We start from the raw sequence: 21,677 nt of genomic DNA, 5'->3' as shown, positions 1-21,677 counted from the left end.
ACCAAGGAGAGCAAGTTCCTAGATAGTATAGGCAGAAAGGTATACCAAGGAGCCATGCTCATTTCCAGGATAGCTTCTTATCAGCTGTATATGACCCAAATCAACAGGGTCATTTTAAGCAGATACAAGAATTTCAGATACCTTACCAGAACAATTCCAACAACACCTTCAACCCTCGTACTTAAAGGATTTGAAGCTGGAAAGCATGAGATAAGAACATCTTACGACATCTTTGATGCTTCCACTAGATTATCTGCTACAGCCATCTCAGCAAGACGCTGAGCTTGGCTTAAGTCTTCTGACCTTCGCCTGGAGGTTCAGGACAGGCTCTCCGACCTGCCCTGTTTAGGGGATAATTTGTTTGGTGAGCAAATTCACCAAATAGTTGCTGAATTAAAGGATCATCACGAGACCCTTAAGCAGCGTTCATCGATTCATTCTGACTTCCCTTCTAAACAACCTTTTAAGAGGGAACCCAAAAAGTCATCTTCCGTCCACGGAAGTATTATCCCCCACACACCAAGTCTAGGTCAACGAGGCCGTATCAAAAGCCTCAGCCTCGTCAACCTCGAAAGCAAAAGCCCACAACAGCTCCGCAACCAGGCCTTGCGGTCGGGGTTTGACTTTCCCTAGAGAGCAGAGTGCCTAGCCCTCTAGCAAACATACCAGTAAGAGGTCGACTAAGCCACTTTACAGAAACATGGCATCGCATCACCACAGATCAATGGGTGCTAGCGATAATTGCACAGGGTTACCCATCTAAACTTCCTAACTCTTCCTTCGGACCTCTCCACTCTGCAAGTGTGGAGACTTACCGACCACTCTGTTCTTCTAGAGCAGGAAGTTTCCTTCTCCTTCTCCTCCAGTCCAACGATGTAGAACCGTTCCTCTCTCACAACACGGACTAGGGTTCTATTCCAGGTACTTTCTGATCCAAAAAAGTCAGGAGGACTTCGACAATCCTGGACCTATGGGCTCTCAACAGTACCTTCACAGAGAAAAGTTCAAGATGGTAACCTTGGCTCGCTTCTCCCTCTGCTGCAAAGAGAGGACTGGCTCTGCTCTCTAGACCTCAAAGACGCTTATACCCACATTGCGATAACTCAGTCTCATCGCAAATACCTCCGATTTCTAGTAGGCCAAAACCACTATCAATACCGAGTGCTCCCATTTATTTGGCCTAGCATCCGCACCACGAGTTTCACCAAATGTCTCGTAGTGGTTGCAGCGTTTCCTCAGGAGGCAGGCGTCCATGTCTACCCCTACTTGGACGACTGGTTGATCAGGGCCACAACCCAGCAAACCGCTCGGTCTTCTCTGACCCTGACAATCCGAACTCTAATTTCTCTAGGATTTCTTGTCAAACTACGAGAAATCCTACTTACTCCCATCTCAAACTTATCCTTCATTGGAGCAGACTTGGACACTTTACAGGCAAAAGCCTTCCTTCCTCATCAACGTGTTCAAACCCTTGTGTCCCTAGCTTGCCAGTTGCAGTCTCAACCCACAGCAAACAGCACGCCAATTTCTCATTCTGCTGGGACACATGGCCTCCTCAGTTTATGTGACTCCCAATGGCCCCCGTCTGGCCATGAGAGTCATGCAATGGACTCTGAAATCACAATGGATCCAAGGCACTCAGCCTCTATCGACCATTGTTCGCATCACCGATGCACTCCGTCTGTCTCTTGCCTGGTGGAAAAATCAGTCCAACCTCCTACAGGGCTTGCCCTTTCACCCACCAGATCCTCAAATAATTCTCACCACCGACGCTTCCAACCTCGGCTGGGGAGCCCCATGTAAACGGTCTACAAACTCAAGGATTCTGGTCTATAGAGGAAGCCAAACACCAGATAAATTTCCTGGAGCTTCGAGCAATCCGATACGCTCTCCGGGCTTTTCAAGATTGCCTATCAAATCACATAATCTTGATTCAGACGGACAACCAGGTGGCCATGTGGTACATCAACAAACAGGGAGGCACAGGCTCCTTCCTTCTCTGTCAGGAACTGCGCAGATTTGGGCAGAAGCCCTCTCCCGTTCCATGTACCTCAGGGCCACCTACTTGCCGGGAGTAGAAAATGTTTTGGCAGACCGCTGAGCCGTGTCTTCCACCACATGAGTGGTCACTCAATCCCTTGGTAGCGACCTCTCTTTTCCAGAAATGGGGTTATCCCCACATAGACCTTTTTGCGTCCCCTCAGAACCACAAAGTGGCAAATTACTGCACTCTCATTCGAGTCTCAGCACTCTCGGCCCAGGGATGCATTCTCCCTCCCGTGGACAACCGGTCTGCTTTTTACGCATTCCCTCCACTTCCTCTTCTGTCGAAGACTCTTGTGTAGCTACGTCAGGACAAGGGAACCATGATCCTGATAGCACCACACTGGCCACGCCAAGTGTGGTTTCCCATACTCCAGGATCTCTCCATCCGCAGACACATTCCCCTGGGAACGGATCCGCATCTGATCACTCAAAACGATGGATGCCTCTCCTCCATCCCAATCTCCAAGCCTTGTCCCTGACGGCATGGATGTTGAAAGGTTAGTCCTTCAACCACTTAACCTATCGGATTCAGTTTCTCGTGTCCTCATCGCTTCACGAAAGCCTTCCACAAGAAAATCTTACTCCTACAAATGGAAAAGGTACACATCATGGTGCACTTCGCAGTCCCTTGATCCCCTTTCCTGTCCAATTCCTAAATTTTTGGACTATCTTTGGCATTTGTCAGAATCAGGTCTAAAGACCTCTTCCATTAGAATGCATGTCAGTGCGGTAGCCGCCTTCCATAAAGGTATCGGGGGTGTCCCTATTTCAGTACAACCTCTTGTAACACGCTTTCTTAAAGGCTTGCTCCATTTGAAGCCACCTTTACGCCCTCCGGCCCCATCTTGGGACCTTAATCTGGTTCTTGGTCGCCTTATGAAACCACCCTTTGAACCTCTTCACTCCTGTGACCTTAAATATCTCACATGGAAAGTGCTACTTCTTCTGGCTATCACTTCAGCTCGCAGGGTTAGTGAGTTACAGGCCCTAGTTACCTATCCGCCTTACACTAAACTCCTGCAGGACGGGGCAGTACTCCGCACTCACCCTAAATTCTTACCTAAGGTAGTTTCGGAGTTTCATATTAATCAATCCATCATACTACCTATTTCCTTTCCCAGGCCCCACTCCAACTCTGGGGAACAGACTCTGCATACCCTCGACTGTAAACGTGCTCTAGCTTTCTATCTAGACCGTACAGTTGCCCACAGGAAGAGCACTCAATTATTCGTCTCTTTCCATCCTAACAAGTTAGGGCAACCTGTGAGTAAGCAGGCTCTTTCCTCCTGGTTGGCGGACTGCATCTGTTTCTGTCATCAGCAAGTGGGCATTCCCTTTCAAGACCGTATAAAGGCACACTCTGTAAGGGCCATGGTGACTTCAGTAGCACACCTTCGATCGGTGCGGCTTCCTGACATCTGCAGGGCTGCTACCTGGAGTTCTCTCCATACATTTGCAGCCCACTACTGTTTGGACAAAGCTGAAAGACAGGATTCCATCTTCGGCCAATTTGTCTTGCGTAACCTTTTTCCAACATGACGTACCAACACCCTTCCGGTGGGGTGCGGAAGTCCTCTACCAAACTTCCAGTGGGGTGCGGATGTCCTCTACCAAACTTCACCCCAGTTGTTGTGCCTGTTGCACACCGTTGGGTACTTTTGGTGCACGTTCAGACATCCTCAACTCGGTACTCACCCATTTGTGAGGACAACCATCCTGTTTGTCCTGTGAGAAAGCAAATGTTGCTTACCTGATGTAACAGGTGTTCTCACAGGACAGCAGGATGTTAGTCCTCACGAAACCCGCCTGCCGCCCCGCGGTGTTGGGTTCGTTTTTCTTATTTTATTTTTTGGCACTGCCTGTAGCTTTGAAACAAAACTGAAGGGAGACCCCTGCTGGCTGCAGGGTTAGTGCCGTGCTGGGCATGCCCAGTAGGGGCCAGTCAAAGTTCCAGAAACTTTGACAGAAGTTTTCCGTGGTTGGGCTCCATCCTCGATGTCACCCATTTGTGAGGACTAACATCCTGCTGTCCTGTGAGAACACCTGTTACATCAGGTAAGCAACATTTGCTTTCTCCATTTCCTAGCGTGTAGACAGATAGGCTCAGGACCAGTGGGATGTACCAAAGCTATTCCTGAACATGGTGGGAGGCTGCCCACGGTCCAGTCAACACCGCACATACAAGGTTGCATCCTCCTGGGCCTGCACATCCGGACGATAAAACCTAGAAAAGGTGTGTAAGGAGGACCACATCACAGCTCAGCAAATGACGATGAGAGACAACAACCTAGCCTCCGCCCATGATACTGCCTGAGCTCTAGTGGAATGAGCCCTAACCTGAACAGGCAGCGGCTTTTCAGCATCCACATATGTGGCCATGACCACCTCCTTAATTCAGCGAGCTATTGTATCCTGCAAAGCTGGTTCGCCCTGCTTCCTTCCACCATGAAGGACAAACAGATGATCTGACTTTCAGAAAGGTTCAGAAACCTCCAGATACTGCACAACAAGTCTCTTGACATCCAAGGAACACAGGAAGTGATACTCCTTGCATCCCTGACCTTATCCAGGGATGGCAAAGAAATGGACTGATTCAAATGGACCTTAGGCAAGAAGGAAACATATAGAAACATAGAAATGACGGCAGAAGAAGACCAAACCGGCCCATCCAGTCTGCCCAGCAAGTATCGCACTTTTTTTTTCTCTCATACTTATCTGTTACTCTTGGCTCTTAGTAACCTTTTGGTTCTATTTCCCTTCCACCCCCACCATTAATGTAGAGAGCAGTGTTGGAACTGCATCTAAGTGAAATATCTAGCTTAATTACTTAGGGGTAGTAACCGCCGCAATAAGCAAGCTACACCCATGCTTATTTGTTTACCCAGACTATGTAATTCAGTCCTTGTTGGTTTTTGTCTGTATATAGATCCACTTTTCTTCATTCCCCCCTGCCGTTGAAGCAGAAAGTTATGCTGGATATGCATTGAAAGTGAAGTATCGACTTTCTCCCCTGCCGCTGAAGCAGAGAGCTATGCTGGATATACATTGAAAGTGAAGTATCATCAGGCTTAATTGGTTTGGGTTAGTAACCGCCATAACAAGCAAGCTACTCCCCGCTTTTTTGTGAATGCAAATCCTTTTTTCCACATTTCCTCTTGCCGTTGAAGCTTAGAGCAATGTTGGAGTCGCATTAACCGTGTGTATGTATATTGAATAAGGGTATTATCTCCAGGTAGTAGCCGTCATTCCCGCGAGCCACTCACTCTTCATTCACTTTATGGATCCACAGTGTTTATCCCATGCCCCTTTGAAGTCCTTCACAGTTCTGGTCTTCACCACTTCCTCCAGAAGGGCATTCCAGGCATCCACTACTCTCTCCATGAAGAAATACTTCCTGACATTGGTTCTGAGTCTTCCTCCCTGGAGCTTCAAATCGTGACCCCTGGTTCTGCTGATATTTTTCCGACGGAAAAGGTTTGTTGTTTTCTTTGGATCATTAAAACCTTTCAAGTACTGAAAGTCTGTATCATATCACCTCTGCTCCTCCTTTCCTCCAGGGTGTACATATTTAGATTCTTCAATCTCTCCTCATAAGTCATTTGATGAAGACCATCCACCTTTTTGATCGCCCTTCTCTGGACCGCCTCCATCTTGTCTCTGTCTCTTTGGAGATATGGTCTCCAGAACTGAACAGAGTACTCCAGGTGAGGCCTCACCAAGGACCTGTACAAGGGGATAATTACTTCCCTTTTCTTACTCGATATTCCTCTCTCTCTAGGCAGCCCAGCATTCTTCTGGCTTTAGCTATCGCCTTGTCACATTGTTTCGCTGACTTCAGATCATTAGACACTATCACCCCAAGGTCTCTCTCCTGCTCCGTGCACATCAGCCTTTCTCTCCCCCCCCCCCCCCCCCATTGAATAAAGTTCATTTGGGTTTCCACTCCCCATATGCATGACTCTGCACTTCTTGGCATTGAATCTCAGCTGCCATATCTTTGACCACTCTTCCAGCTTCCTTAAATCCCATCTCATTCTCTCCACTCCTTCCGGCGTGTCCACTCTGTTGCAGATCTTAGTGTCATCCGCAAAAAGACAAAACTTACCTTCTATCCCGTCCGCAATGTCGCTCACAAAGATATTGAACAGGATTGGTCCCAACACCGATCCTTGCTGTACACCGCTTAAAATCACTCTCTCTTCAGAGAGAGTTCCATTTACCATCACACATTGTCTGCTGTCCGTCAACCAGTTTGCAATCCAGGCCACCACCTCGGCACTCACTCCTAAGCTTCTCATTTTATTCACCAGTCTCCTGTGCGGGACTGTATCAAAAGCTTTGCTGAAATCCAAGTAGATGACATCTAGTGCTCTTCCTTGATCCAATTCCTTGGTTACCCAGTCAAAAAAGTCAATCAGATTTGTCCCGACTGTAGATAGTTCACTATTCTCTCTTTCAACAGTGACTCCATTACTTTTCCCACCACCGAAGTGAGGCTAACTGGTCTGTAGTTACCAGCCTCTTCTCTGTTCCAACTCTTGTGAAGCAGGACCACCACCGCTCTTCTCCAATCACTCGGCATCACTCCCGTTTCTAGGGATCTATTGAACAGGTCACACAGCAGACCCGCCAGCACATCTCTGAGCTCCCTCAGTATCCTGGGATGAACTTCATCAGGCCCCATGGCTTTGTCCACTTTCAATTTCTCCATCTCTTCCGATACATTTTCTACTGTAAATGGAGTTACATCTACTCCACTCCCCTCCAGTTTCTGTTAACTAGCGATGGTCCTTCTCCAGGGTCCTCTTTAGTGAACACAGAACTGAAGTATTCGTTTAATACTTGTGCCATTTCTTCGTCTCTCTCCACACATTGATCCTTTCCACCTTTCAATTTCACTATACCCACTTTGAACTTTTCTCTTTTCACTGATGTATCTGAAAAATGTTTTGTCACCTCTCTTTACCTCCTTGGCAATCCCTCTTTCCGCTTGACCTTTTGCCGTCTTGATTAATTTCTTTGTCTCCCTCAGTTCTACCAGATATTCTTCTTTGTGCTCCTCCCTTTGGGATCTTTATTTTTCTTGAACGCTTTAGCCTTTATTTTGTTAGCCACCTCCTTTGAGAACCAGATAGGTTTCATTTTTCTTTTGCTTTTCTAACATATAGATTAGTTGCCTTAGTAATTGCTCCTTTTAGATTGGTCCACTGTTGATTCCACATCTCTCTTGTTCTCCCAGCCTTTTATTTCCTCCTCCAGGTACTTCCCCATTTCATCAAAGTCCGTGTTTTTGAACTGCAAAACTTGGGTCTTTGTGCTTCTTTTCCGTATCTTTTTTTGTGATATTAAGCCATACCATTTGATGATCACTGGTGCTGAGGTGGGCGCCCACCTGGACATCAGAGACATTATCTCCGTTAGTGAGCACTAAGTCGAGTATAGCTCCTTCTCTGGTGGGTTCCATTACCATTTGTTTGAACAAAGCTACTGCAATGCCCTTGGAATCACCTGAAGGAAAGGTTCCTGGCAAGACAGGGCCTTCAACTCGGAAATGCGATGCGCAGAACATATAGCCACCAGTAACACTGCCTTCAGGGTCAATAACCGCAAGGAAAGGCTTCACAGCGGTCAAAACGTACGGCCCGTTAAAAAATCCAGCACCAGGTTAAGACTCCACAAAGGAACCAGCAACCGCAAGGGAGGCCGAATGTGCTTCACTCCCTTCAAGAAATGTGCCTCATCAGGATGGGACGAGATAAGGAAACAACACCGTGCATCTGAAACATGTAAGAGCCACAACCTAAACCTTCAAGGAATTAAGGGCCAATCCCTTATTCAACCCATCTTGCAAATAATCCAAAATAAGTGGGATCTTAACCTAGCGAGGAAGAACACAGTGCTCCTTGTACCAGGCCTCAAACACTCTCCAAAACCGCACATATGCTAGAGAAGTGGAGAACGTCCGAGCGCAGAGAAAGGTAGCAATCACTGCAGAAGACCCCAGTGATCCACTTTCAGCTGAAACACCTCGGCAGACAACATCCATTCTCTGGGGTCCAGACTCTCCCTGCTGAGAAAGTCTGCTCATATGTTGTCTTTTCCTGCGATGTGAGAAGCCGAGATCATCTGAAGATGTCCTTCCGCCCATTCCATAAGAACATAAGAAATTGCCATGCTGGGTCAGACCAAGGGTCCATCAAGCCAAGCATCCTGTTTCCAACAGAGGCCAAAACCAGGCCACAAGAACCTGGCAATTACCCAAACACTAAGAAGAACCCATGCTACTGATGCAATTAATAGCAGTGGCTATTCCCTAAGTATAATTTATTTATTTATTTTATTTATTTATTTTTAATTTTTATATACCGACATTCTTACATCCGATGTAAATCATACCGGTTTACATTAAACAGAATAGCAGGAAATAAATTTCCATAGTCTAATACAAAGAACATTTCTAATTAAAATTATTAACAAGCGAAAAGAAAAGGTAAAGAATTGGAATAAAGTTTAAATAAAAGAAAAATATAAAAGATTTTATTATTATTATTTTTTTTTTACAAGCACAAGGGTGCACAAAGGGGAGGGCCTCTGTCGGAGCGCCCTTCGGAGCGCGACGCATGGCACGCGGCGCCTGATGGTTAGGCGCTCTTCAACCGTTGCCGGAGCTCCCAGTGACGTCAGGGGGGGGCGTGGTCATAGATCTCAGTCATTCAATTTCCCTCACCTCCTGCTGTTGGTTGTTGGTTCCGTATCTTTTTTTTTTTTTTCTGCCATTCAGTTTGTTGTTTAGGGCCCAGGATGGAGGGTGGCCTCCCTGCTCGCCGGCGCCTGATGGTGATTGATTAATAGCCATTAATGGACTTCTCCTCCAAGAACTTATCCAAACCTTTTTTGACCCAGCTACACTAACTGCACTAACCACCTCCTCTGGCAACAAATTCCAGAGCTTTATTGTGCGTTGAGTGAAAAAGAATTTTCTCCGATTAGTCTTAAATGTGTTACTTGCTAACTTCATGGAATGCCCCTAGTCCTTCTATTATTCGAAAGTGTAAATAGGTTGGTCTATTTCCTGTGACACTTGCTGGCTCTTGGTTCCTCCCTGGCAATTGATGAAGGCCACCATCGTTGCGTTGTCCTACATCACGTGGACTGCTCGACCCAGTAGCCTGTGGCTGAACTGCTACCATGCCAACCAAACCGCCTGGATTTCTAGGCGATTGATGTTCCAGAAAGCCTCTTCAACAGTCCAACATCCCTGGGCCATCAGTTCCTGACAGTGAGCTCCCCAACCCTGGAGCTCGCATCTGCCATGAGCACTAACCAGTTCAGGGAGGACATGGAAACTCCCTTTCTCAGATGAGCCTCCTGCAACCACCACTGGAGACGAGAGCAGATTTCTAATGGCAAGTGGAGCCAAACTAAATAGCCCTGAGACTTTGGGTTCCAACAAGACAGCAGAGAGCGCTGAAGAGGAGGCATATGCACCCTTGCCCATGGCAACCACTTCCAGGGTTGCCGCCATCAAACCAAGCACCTGTAGATAGCTCCACACTGTCGTACGGATAGTGTTTCACAAACTGACACACCTGAGACATCAATTTTTTGGATCCATGCGTCCGGCATAAAAAACCTTGCCCAGCCTCTTGTCAAAGTGAACTCTCAGATACTCCAGCGACTGAGAAGGCTGGAGACTGCTCTTGGCCAGGTTCACCATCCAACTGAGCTCCTGAAGCAAGGAAATCACCTTGTTGGTCACCAGACTGCTCTCTGCCAAAGACCTGGCCCGAATTAGCCAGTCATACAAGTATGGGTGTACCAGGATCCCATCTTTTCTCAATGCTGCCCGCCACAACCACCATGACCTTGGAAAATGTTCTGGGGGCAGTGATCAGACTAAAGGACAGCGCCCCAAACTGATAATGGCGACTCAGTACCGCAGAGTGTAGAAAACGTTGGTGCTCCAAACGGATGGGAATATGAAGGTAAGCCTCGGACAGAACAAGGGAGGTCAGAAACTCTCCTAACTGTACGGCCATTATCACAGATCATCATGTGAAAATGAGTCACTCGCAGATGACGGTTGACACTCTTGAGGTCCAGGATGGGATGAAAGGAACGTTCCTTCTTGGCTACAACAAAAATAAATGGAATAGTGCCCCGTATTTTCCTGAGACATAGGCATGGGAACCACAGCCCTCAGCCGGAGAAGACGCAGAAGCGTAGACTCCACTGCCAGCTTCTTCTGTGGGGAGTGGCAAGGAGACACCATGAACCCGCCAGGCTGCCCAGTTCCCCTAACCCCCTCCAGGAACGGGAACAATGTTGGGACAGCACGCCGAGCACAGAGACCGAAGAAGGCCTAAAACCCCCTGTCTCTGTAGGTAAAAGTTTGGGGGTTTTTTTTTTAACTTACTGGAGCTCAGCGCTTACTGGCTGAGTACAGAGATGGTCTCCGGCTGCAGGGGAAGAGGGCATCTGCTGTCATTGTCACACTCAGCCTTTCAGCTGTACAAGCAGCTAAGACCACACCGGGAACCAGCTACTGGACCAATGCACACCTCTGAGGGACCACAGAAATCACCTCAGGAATTCTCAACTGGGGAGGGACCTTTAGGTATCACCACAGGAGAGCGGGGCTTTTATTTCTCAAAAAATTCCCATTCAAAATTCACAGCAATCCCCATAGGGAGATGCACGTCCACCATCTGTTGGAGATGGAGAACACTGGCAGGCTGTGGTCACTGCAGCAGTATATATAAAATGTGATGTCAGCTTGCTCCATCTCCATCTGCTGGCAGGGGAGCATAATCCACCGCTCCTGAGTCCATCTGTCTACATGCTAGGAAATGTGGAAATCCTAAAAACCAGACCTGCTTGTGGCTCTTGAGGACCGGAGATGGCCACCCTTGTATTATGTGAACTAGGTGGCTGCCTTAGAGTGCACAGTTTTGGAGGTGGTGCAGGGATGACATTTCTTTCTTCCTGCCTGCACAGGCTCAGAAGAGGAAGTTGTAGTGCGTGGAGTTGCACTGGTGGGAAGGAAACGCCACTGCCAAGGCCAGAAAGGGCAAGAGGCAGAGCAACGTCTGATGAGTGTCAGCCATGTGGCTGAAGAAAAAAGAAAGAGCAGGAGGCAGAGCAGTATCAGCCCCCATCGCCCAAAGAAAGAGGAGTCCTGTCTGCCACTGGGACTAAAAGGAAGAGATTGTCACTATCCTTGTTTCCAGATGGGGAGGAGAATGAGTGAGAGAATGAGCATGTGAGTGAGAGAGAGCATGTGAATGAGGAAGCATGTGAATGAGGAAGCATGTGAGAATAAGCGGGTGTGAGTATATAAGTGTGTGAGAGAGAGAGAGAGTGCAAGCAAGCAAACGTGTGTGTGAGTGAGGGATGTCTATTTATGAGAGAGAGAAGAAAAAGGTTATGTGTAGCAACCTCCTCCCCATTCTTGCTAATCCATGGCAATCTTGGGGCATCTGAAATCTAAAGTTCCCCAGTATGGCAAGGGAGATTCTTTTTACCCCTTATTTCAGTGGTTCTCAACCCTGTCCTGGGGACCCCCCAGCCAGTCGGGTTTTCATGATATTCACAATGAATATGCATGAGAGAAAATTTGCATACACTGCCTCCATAACATGCAAATTTTCTCTCATGCATATTCATTGTGGATATCATGAAAACCCGACTGGCTGGGGGGGTCCCCAGGACAGGGTTGAGAACCACTGCCTTATTTGGTTTAATTATTGGTTGTTATTTGATGTATTTGCTGCTTTGAAATATTTTATTGGTTTTTGGAAAAAATTAATAAACTGTTACAAGTTTTTAATTACTGAATGCTATTCTATTTGTCAGCTGTTTTGAAATATTTATTCCTTTTATTCATATTGTTTTAGTATTATTATTAATTATTTTTTTTATTTGATGTTTTAACAGGAATGTTAATATTTCTGTTTTTCAGTTGTAGCATTGCATGCAGAGTCTGGCTTTTTGCAGTTTCCAGTTCAGATTTTATCTGCATGTTTCCATTTATAATTTATGATTTCTTTATTCTGTATTTGGTGAGGGTCTGTCTTTGTTCTGCATTTGTGACCGAGGTGAGGTATTCTGCAAGTGTGTAGTTTCTGAGTAGGGATCTATATATAGCAGCTTTGACTTGTTCTGTTTTCCTAATATGAGATGTATGGTGTTTGAAGGCTTGGTGTCATATTTGCAGTGTTGTGTTTGTATAAAGCAGTTGCTTTTTACAGGTAAGGTTGTTGCTGTTTGAGTGCTAGGAGTTAGTGCTGTTTTGATATAGGAGATTTACTATATTGTAAATGAACTTCCGTTTACTCATGGCTTTCTAAGGGCCAAACCCACACCCAAAAGATATTACAATAGGCCTAATCCCATATTGATTCAAAGTATCTTTTTTGCAGGGTTTTTATGGTTGGCACTACAGCAGTGCATGTAAATATAATATACATGTTGTTATAAATAAGTGATATTTTTACCTCAGAAGACTATACTTCAAATGTACTTTTTCATGTAAAATCTATTAGAAATGCATACTTTCTAATATGGGGATATGGGGTGAGGCTAGGAAATTGTTTGCAAGGCTGGAGGTTTTCTTTACGGTGCCTAATACTCTTGCGCCAGCCCTGCTATACACAGAACACTAGATTGAGCACACATATATTTTGATGCTATATACTATAGTTTTATTTGGTTTAAGTATACTTTTGGTTTTACTTATGTATATATCTTATTGTGAACTGCTTTGAACCATGTCTAAGTGGTATATACATTTTCTAAATAAATACATACATACATACATACCTACAGCACCTGCATGTCCATTTTCAGACGCCATCATCACTGGCGTTTTCCCTGACTTATCTGCAGCATTTACTCGCGCGTTGTGACTTAGAAGGAGCTGTAAGCATTCCATGCGACCAGTGAAAGCTGCTGCATGCAATGGCGTTCTAACAAAGAAGGGTTAAAAAAAAAAAAAAAGTCTTATTAATCATAATCTGCTTCGAGCAGCACAGATTCTGCCCATCTCCCTATATGTCGCTTCCAGGTGAACATAAAACTGTAACAGGCCAATGCAATATCAGTGTGCAAAAAACGGGCATTCTGATCGAATGCCAGCTTTCCTAACGTGCGCCAAGGCGTTAGAAAAGGAGGCGCTAGGGGAAACTGTACAGCCCTAGTGTCGCCTCAGCATTGGACGCCAAGAAGTGGCTCTCCACAGATTAGGAAAATGGATGCTCAATTTTACAAGCGTCCATTTTCCTAACCAGTGCACAACCATGGGTTAAGAAAATGAATGCTCGTAAATTTGAGTGTCCGTTTTCCTAACCTGACCTCCGTCAGAGTTACACCAGCCACTGGCCGGCGTGACTTAGCCAACAAAGGTAGGGGGAAGGGTTAGATAGGGCCGGGGGGGGGGGGGTTAGGTAGGGGAAGGGAGGGGAAGGTGCGGGGGGATAGAAGGAAAGTTCCCTCTGAGGCCGCTCCGAAGGAATGGGCAGCGCGCGCAGGGCTCGGTGCGCGCAAGTTGCACAAAAGTGCACCCCCTTGCGCGCGCCGACCCCGGATTTTATAAGATACGCACAGCTACGTGCGTATCTTATAAAATCCGGCGTACTTTTGTTCGCGCCTGATGCGCGAACAAAAGTACGCGCACGCGTAGATTTAGAAAATCTACCCCTCTCTCTCTCTCATGCTTTCAGGTTTCCACATTCTTACGATTTTTTCCTATATATTGTATCTTAGTTCTTCTCTCCAAGTGAATCTCTTGCTTCTGTAACCATAAACTTCCCCACTCTCTCCCCAAGAATGCAATTACCATCCCGCCTTCAAACACCTCCTTTCCATTTGTATAATGCAATAATACTAACTGAAATTTTAGATTTCCCAGTGTCAAACTAGGGAGCCTTATCTTAAATAAACCTCACCTCCCACAGTGTTGCCAGACTGGGCTATTTCATAAATTGCCTCTGAAGCATCTCCAGCCCTGACCAGCCCGGGCTAAGGAAGATCTAACTCAGAAGCCTTCTGCATGGCAGGGTGCAGCTCTGCAACTGACTCACAATGCCGGCCCCAGGGCCGGTGCAAGAGCATTTGGCGCCCTAGGTAAACCTTCTGTCATGAACCTCCCTCCCCCAGCTTCCTTCTAGCACAGCGCTCCCTATCAGCAGCAGTGGCTCCAGAACAGTACTCCCTTCTTTGATGGTAATCGCTCTGGCACAATACCCCTCTGGATCTCTCATGCTGGCAGGATTTTGCCACCCCCAAAACTGTGGTGCTCTAGGCGACCGCCTAGTTTGCCTTATGGAAGCACCAGCCCTGACTGGCCCGCCAAAAAAACCAAAAACTTTTTAATTCCCGGCAGCACTGACCTCCCAATCCCTGCCTAAGCCTGTTGTAAAAGTCGTATGTGGCAATGTGGAAGAAAGGGGAGTGACTGTGTGGGAAGGCTGCACCCTGGCCTTGTGCTGGACGGCTGCTGCTATACTTCAGACTCACTTCAGACCCACACAGGAAGAGCTCTTCACAAAAGTGGGGCTTTATTTACAGCCTTTTCTTCTAGCAAACAGGTTAAACAAATCTTCTAGCACGCAGTACTGCCCAATCTCATTCTCATAGCCTCTAGGGATCTCTCTCCCTCTAGGTGTATACAGGGTTTTGGACTTTCTTTCTCCGCCTCCAGCTTCTCCCTCGCTCCTCCTTTTCACTGCCTGCCTGGACTGTAGATTAGAGAGACCTTCCCCTCCCCTCCCCAGAACCCTTTGCTTTCTTAAAGTGTGGATTCCTCTTTCCACTCTCTCCCCTGGGAGTATGTCCACCTTTCCCCATCTGTCTGCTGCTCCATCCCAATGTTAAAGCAGCTAAGGTTGAAACCTTGCAATTGGTGCTACTAATCCCTGTACTAATTCAGTCATTTTCTGTCTCTCCAATTCTACCGGGCATGGCTTTCTCTCCCATCACTCTTATTTCTAGCATCCTCTCTGTCTCACTCAATCCCATCTACATGTCTTTTTCACTCCCACCAACCCAGTCTCACTCGAGCTTCCTTTCCCTCAAAGTTTAATGTCTATCTCTCTATCTTATTCCTGTCTGCTAAAGTTCTTCCTTATGTATATGTATCTATGACGCTCTAGAGATCTACATACATATTTGTACATTTTGTATTTCTAGACCAACTTTCCAATTTTTAACTCAAGATGGTTTGCAGCATTTTTTGTAAGTCCCTGCCCCAAAGAATTTACAGTCTAAGAAGTGAATTTTAAAAACCTCACAAGCACATTACTTAGGGGATGCCTGGAGAAGTTGGGCTTGCACGTGCTGAGCGGATTTTAATAGCCCCCGAGATACGTGCGTGTCTCCCGCACCGCGCACATCTCGGAAGTTTTCAGATGGGGCGGGGCATTGGCCGGCCGGGGCAAGGGCGTTTCGGGGCGTGAACCTAAGATGTGCACATAAATACTGATGTGAGCCGGCATGCACCGAGGTTCCCTGCCAGGTAACTTTACTTCTGCTCTGGAGACTATGTAAGAAAAATAGGCAGATCTGGGGGTTTTGAGGACTGGGGCTAACTGGGGTGGGGGAAGGCTATCAAACTGGGGGAGGTTGGAGGACCTCTCTCTTAAATGGACAAACTGGGGATGAACTGGTAAAACTGGGAATGGCGTCGGCGTGAATCCCTTTTAAAATTCCCCAATTTCCACAGTAGAAGCATAATTTGCATGCACATGTGCGTGCCCACTAAAAATTTGGCACACTTGTGCAAGGCCAGGCTATTTTATAACCTGCACGCATATGTTATAAAATAGCCACGTACCTGGGCGCGGGCTGACATATGTGCACCGGTTTGAAAGTTACTTTCTGAGTACCTGAAGCAATGGGAAATAAAGTGATTTGCCCAAGGTCATAATGTTAGTGAGAGAAGACTCTTACATTTTTGTGGTGCTCTCTGGGGGATAAAAGACTCTTACTTTTCTGTGGTGCTCTTGAGGGAAAAAAGAAAAAAACCAAAAAAAAAAACCCCTGCTTGTTTTCTTTCACTATTCTTCTAATTAATTGCTTTGTGCTGCACTAACATCTGGGCTCTCTGAGCAGTAGAACTTCTGTGTTTTATACCTTTCTCTAGGTCTGTTATTATACAATAATTGTAATTGTTGCTTGCAAACTGTTATTTTTAAGATCCAGTATACCTGCTTTTCTATTATTGTATAGCTGTTCTTTAATAATCTGGTTAATATTGGCACAGAAGTGCTGAGGGGGTCCTTTAATAGCTAAAGGACTAATAAAGTTCCAAAAAGTGTCCTGCTTGTCCCAGGTTCAACTGTTTGTTTCCCACCCACCCCTGGGATTAGATTACTATTATAGACTGTCTAAATTAGCATTAGCAACAAGATCAATTAGTAAGTTAACAGCTAAGGACATACCAATCCAAAACTTAACCAATATGAGAACTATCCAATGCAACTGTTGTAGTGCCTTTATTCTGAGGGAAAGCATCTGGAGACTTGGAGCTTGCCCGATCTGTGCACAGCTCTCTTCTTTGAAAACGGAGCTGACTGAGGTTAAAGCTCAATTAGCTTCAATTAAAAGGATTACACCCATATTGCATTACTCAGAAAATAATTCCCCAACACCAAAGAATAACCAGGAGTCAAGAAAAAGAAATACAGTAGACTCAGGTAGGATAACACATGTGTTCCACAGTCACCCATTCTTGACAGATGGGAAGCCAACAAGTACACCCTCCCACTCAATCAGTTCATCAAGTAAATCATTAAAAAACAGGATCACAGTGGGCTCTGGTAGAATTAGACCTGTAACAAGGAGACACACACAGTATCATATGCAACAAGAACATAAAGCCCTCCCTATATTAACTGAAGAAATTCTAGAGAAAAACATTGAGATGGATAACTCTGTCATCAATGGCACAACTGCAAAAGGAACGAGTAAAGTGAATACAAATCTCAACTAAAGTCTCATAAGGAGTACAGGAAAAGCAATAACCGTAAAGAGAGTACCTGGAAAGCTATGACTACAATGCTCATAGTTTGGGAAATAAAATCCCAGATCTGCAGGCCCTAATGACAGAGGCAGAATTGGACATCGTTGCTATCACAGAGACATGGTTCACAGAATCTCATGATTGGGACACGGCAATACCAGGCTATAACTTGTTAAGGAAGGACAGAGTGGATAGAAAAGGGGGAGGTGTGGCTCTTATGTCAGAAATAATATCCAAGCATCTGAGCTGCAAGGTAGTTGGGGCAAGGAAGAAGCACTATGGGGTCGACCTAAAAACAGATGATGGAGCATCCATTTATATTGGAGTGGTTTACAGGCCTCCAAACCAAAAGGAAGAGCTGGACAGAGATCTGGTTGAAGACATCCATAAGATAGGTAAGAAAGGGGAAGTGGTGATCATTGGTGACTTTAATATGCCAGATGTAGACTGGAAAATCCCATCTGCAGAATCTAAAAACAGTAGAGCAATACTGGATGCCATGCAAGTATCTTTGTTCAAACAAATGGTATTGAAACCCACGAGAGAAGGAACTATTCTCGACTTAGTGCTCAATAATGGAGAAATCGTCTCTGATTGTCAAGGTGGGGCGCCCACCTCAGCACCAGTGATCATCAAACGGTATGGTTTAATATCACTAAAAGAATAGGGAAAAGAACCACAAAGACCCGAGTTTTACAGTTCAAAAACACAGACTTTGAGGAAATGGGGGAAGTACCTAGAGGAAGAACTAAATGGATGGGAAAATGAGAGAGATGTGGATCAACAGTGGACCAATCTAAAAGGAGCAATCGCCAAGGCAACTGCTCTATATGTTAGAAATGTAAAGAAAAGCAAAAGAAAAATGAAACCTATCTGGTTCTCAAAGGAGGCGGCTGACAAAATTAAAGCTAAAAGAACTGCATACAAGAAATACAAAAGATCCCAAAGGGAGGAGCACAAAGAAGAATATCTGATTCAACTGAGGGAGACTAAGAAATTAATCAAGTTGGCAAAAAGTCAAGCAGAAGAGAGGATTGCCAAGGAGATAAAATATGGTGACAAAACATTTTTCAGATACATCAGCGAAAAGAGAAAAGTCCAAAGTGGTATAGTGAAATTGAAAGGTGGAAATGATCAATGTGTGGAGGGAGACGAAGAAATGGCAGAAATATTAAACGAATACTTCAGCTCTGTGTTCACTAAAGAAGACCCTGGAGAAGGACCATCTCTACACAACAAGAAACTGGAGGAAGCGGAACAGAGGGAAAATCCATTTACAGTAGATAATGTATGGGAAGAGCTAAAGAATCTGAAAGTGGACAAAGCCATGGGGCCTGATGGGATTCATCCAAGGATACTGAGGGAGCTCAGAGATGTGCTGGCGGGACCGCTGTGCGACCTGTTCAATAGATCCCTAGAAACAGGAGTGGTGCCGAGTGATTGGAGAAGAGTGGTGGTGGTCCCTCTTCACAAGAGTGGGAACAGAGAGGAGGCTGGTAACTACAGACCGGTTAGCCTCACTTCGGTGGTGGGAAAAGTAATGGAGTCACTGTTGAAAGAGAGAATAGTGAACTATCTACAGTCCGGAGAATTGATGGACCAGAGGCAGCATGGATTCACCAGAGGAAGATCCTGTCAGACAAATCTGATTGACTTTTTTGACTGCGTAACCAAGGAATTGGATAGAGGAAGAGCACTCGATATCATATACTTGGATTTCAGCAAAGCTTTTGATATGGTTCCGCACAGGAGACTGGTGAATAAAACGAGAAGATTGGGAGTGAGTGCCGAGGTGGTGACCTGGATTGCAAATTGGTTGACGGACAGAAGACAACGTGTGATGGTAAATGGAACCTTCTCTGAAGAGAGAGCGGTTTTAAGTGGTGTACCGCAAGGATCGGTGTTGGGACCGGTCCTGTTCAATATCTTTGTGAGCGACATTGCGGACGGGATAGAAGGTAAGGTTTGTCTTTTTGCGGATGACACTAAGATCTGCAACAGAGTGGACACGCCGGAAGGAGTGGAGAGAATGAGACGGGATCTAAGGAAACTGGAAGAGTGGTCAAAGATATGGCAGCTGAGATTCAATGCCAAGAAGTGCAAAGTCATGCATATGGGGAGTGGAAATCCGAATGAACTGTATTCGATGGGGGGGGGAAAGGCTGATGTGCACAGAGCAGGAGAGGGACCTTGGGGTGATGGTGTCTAATGATCTGAAGTCGGCGAAACAATGCGACAAGGCGATAGCTAAAGCCAGAAGAATGCTGGGCTGCATAGAGAGAGGAATATCGAGTAAGAAAAGGAAAGTGATTATCCCTTGTACAGGTCCTTGGTGAGGCCTCACCTGGAGTACTGTGTTCAGTTCTGGAGACCGTACCTTCAAAAAGACAAAGACAAGATGGAGGCGGTACAGAGAAGGGCGACCAGGAAGGTGGAGGATCTTCATCGGATGACGTACGAGGAGAGATTGAAGAATCTAAATATGTACACCCTGGAGGAAAGGAGGAGCAGAGGTGATATGATACAGACTTTCAGATACTTGAAAGGTGTTAATGATCAAAAGACAACGACAAACCTTTCCGAAGGAAAAAAATCAGCAGAAACCAGGGGTCACGATTTGAAGCTCCAGGGAGGAAGATTCAGAACCAATGTCAGGAAGTATTTCTTCACGGAGAGGGTGGTGGATGCCTGGAATGCCCTTCCGGAGGATGTGGTGAAGACCAGAACTGTGAAGGACTTCAAAGGGGCGTGGGATAAACACTGTGGATCCATAAAGTCAAGAGGCTGCCAATGAAGAGTGGGTGACTCGCCAGAATGATGGCTACTGCCTGGAGTCAATACCCTTATTAAATAAACATACACAGGCTTACGGTGACTCCAACATCGCTCTAAGCTTCAACAGCAAGAGGAAATGTGGAAAAAAGGATTCACACTCACAAAGAGGGGAGTAGCTGGCTTGTTACGGCGGTTACTACCCCAAATCAAATAAGCCTGATACTTCACTTTCAATGCATATACTGCAAAGTTCTCTGATTCAACGGCAGGGGAGAAGAAAAACTGATACTTCACACATCCAGCAGAGCTCTCTGCTTCAACGGCAGGGGAGAAGAAAAGAGGGTTCGCACTCACAAAGCGGGGAGTAGCTGGCTTGTTACGGGCGGTTACTACCCCAAACCAAATGTGCCTGATACTTCACTTTCGATGCACATCCAGCATGGCTCTCTGCTTCAACGGCATGGGAGAAGACTTATACGTCACGCATATCCAGCATAGCTCCCTGCTTCAACGGCAGGGGAGAAGAAAAACAACCAATAAGGGCTAATAACATAGTCTGGGGTAAAACAAATAAGCATGGGTGCAGCTTGCTTATTGCGGCGGCTACTACCCCTAACGAATCAAGCTAGATATTTCACTTGGATGCAGCTCCATCACTGCTCTCTACATTAAAGGTGGGGGTGGAAGGGAAATAGAACCAAGAGCTAAGAGAAACAGATAAGTATGAGAGAAAATATGTGTGAAGCTTGCTGGGCAGACTAGATGGGCCATTTGGTCTTCTTCTGCCGTCATTTCTATGTTTCTATGTTTCTATAAGAAGTGAGATTTCAACCTTGGTATACATGCGCATCAACAGTATGTACTTGTATAATATTTTATAAACTTTGCATGTACGCGTATATGTGCGGTATTTCATGTACATTTTAATGGGATGAAAAAGGGGGTAGCCTAGGGGACTTCCAGGGTGAGATTAAAAAATACATGTGCAGGTTGCTAGTTTGTAAGTGGTATATGTGCATATATTACCAAACGTCTCTGAACATGTTACACCTGCTAATGGAGCTGCGCAATTGAAATTGGACTGGTCTTTTCTCTGCACTTTTTGGATGGGAGGTCTGGATGAACTGTGGGGGTTCAAAGTGAAGAGCTGGAAGGACTGGGTGGACTGTGGGCAGTATCAGCAAACTAGTGACTCCAAGTATGCGTGCAAGTATTTTTGGAAGCAGAGTACGGGCATATTTTAAATATACCTGCCTCCACTTTTAATTCTGGGTTATTGCAAGTGAACCGTTACAAATGAATATGTGCATTTTATTTATTTATTTATCTATTTATTTTCCAAATATTGTTTATTGGAAAGTGGCACAAATAACAGATTAACCAATGTGTCGAGATGGCATAACTTATGTAAACTTCGCTGTGAAACACAATTTTTAGATGTACTTTGTATTTTATTTTTAAATGGTCAGAGAAAGAATATGTCTTCCTGCTTTACAAATATACGCGCATACTGAAACATATGTGCAAACTTTCAAGGCAGATATATGCTCCCGCCACTACAAAACACTGGTGTAAGTGTCTCTGGGGACCCATTTAGGTATGCAAATGGTGTACCTCGAATAGTTTTGAAAGTTGGGCTGATTATAAATAACAGTTTATAAAGAGGCCAACATGTCTAAAACTGGCCACAACCCACTGTTCCAACAGGACAATAAGCAGAAACAGAAGAGTCATCACAAGATGTATGCTCCAGTGATTCCAAAATTGTATACTTTGTGACATTTTTCATGTTCCCAACCAAGCTAGAAACCATCCTAGTGTCATGACCTCATCCTTA

The 21,677-nt window shown here is 45.5% G+C and overlaps 1 protein-coding gene across 4 annotated transcripts in view; it reads right to left on the bottom strand.

The window, feature by feature from the left end:
• The window catches only part of ANKRD44 (ankyrin repeat domain 44), a 427,478-nt gene that overhangs the window by 72,523 nt on the left and 333,278 nt on the right, over window positions 1–21,677 (bottom strand). For all 4 annotated transcript variants that reach the window (XM_029606056.1, XM_029606057.1, XM_029606058.1 and 1 more), the window contains one exon: window positions 12,868–13,013. In XM_029606056.1, the coding sequence (XP_029461916.1) occupies window positions 12,868–13,013 (146 nt within the window). The remainder of the gene's footprint in view (window positions 1–12,867; window positions 13,014–21,677) is intronic.

Source organism: Rhinatrema bivittatum, chromosome 6 (assembly GCF_901001135.1).
Source record: "Rhinatrema bivittatum chromosome 6, aRhiBiv1.1, whole genome shotgun sequence".
In the NCBI taxonomy this organism is placed as follows: Eukaryota; Metazoa; Chordata; class Amphibia; order Gymnophiona; family Rhinatrematidae; genus Rhinatrema; species Rhinatrema bivittatum.
This window is presented reverse-complemented; position numbering and strand designations above follow the sequence as displayed.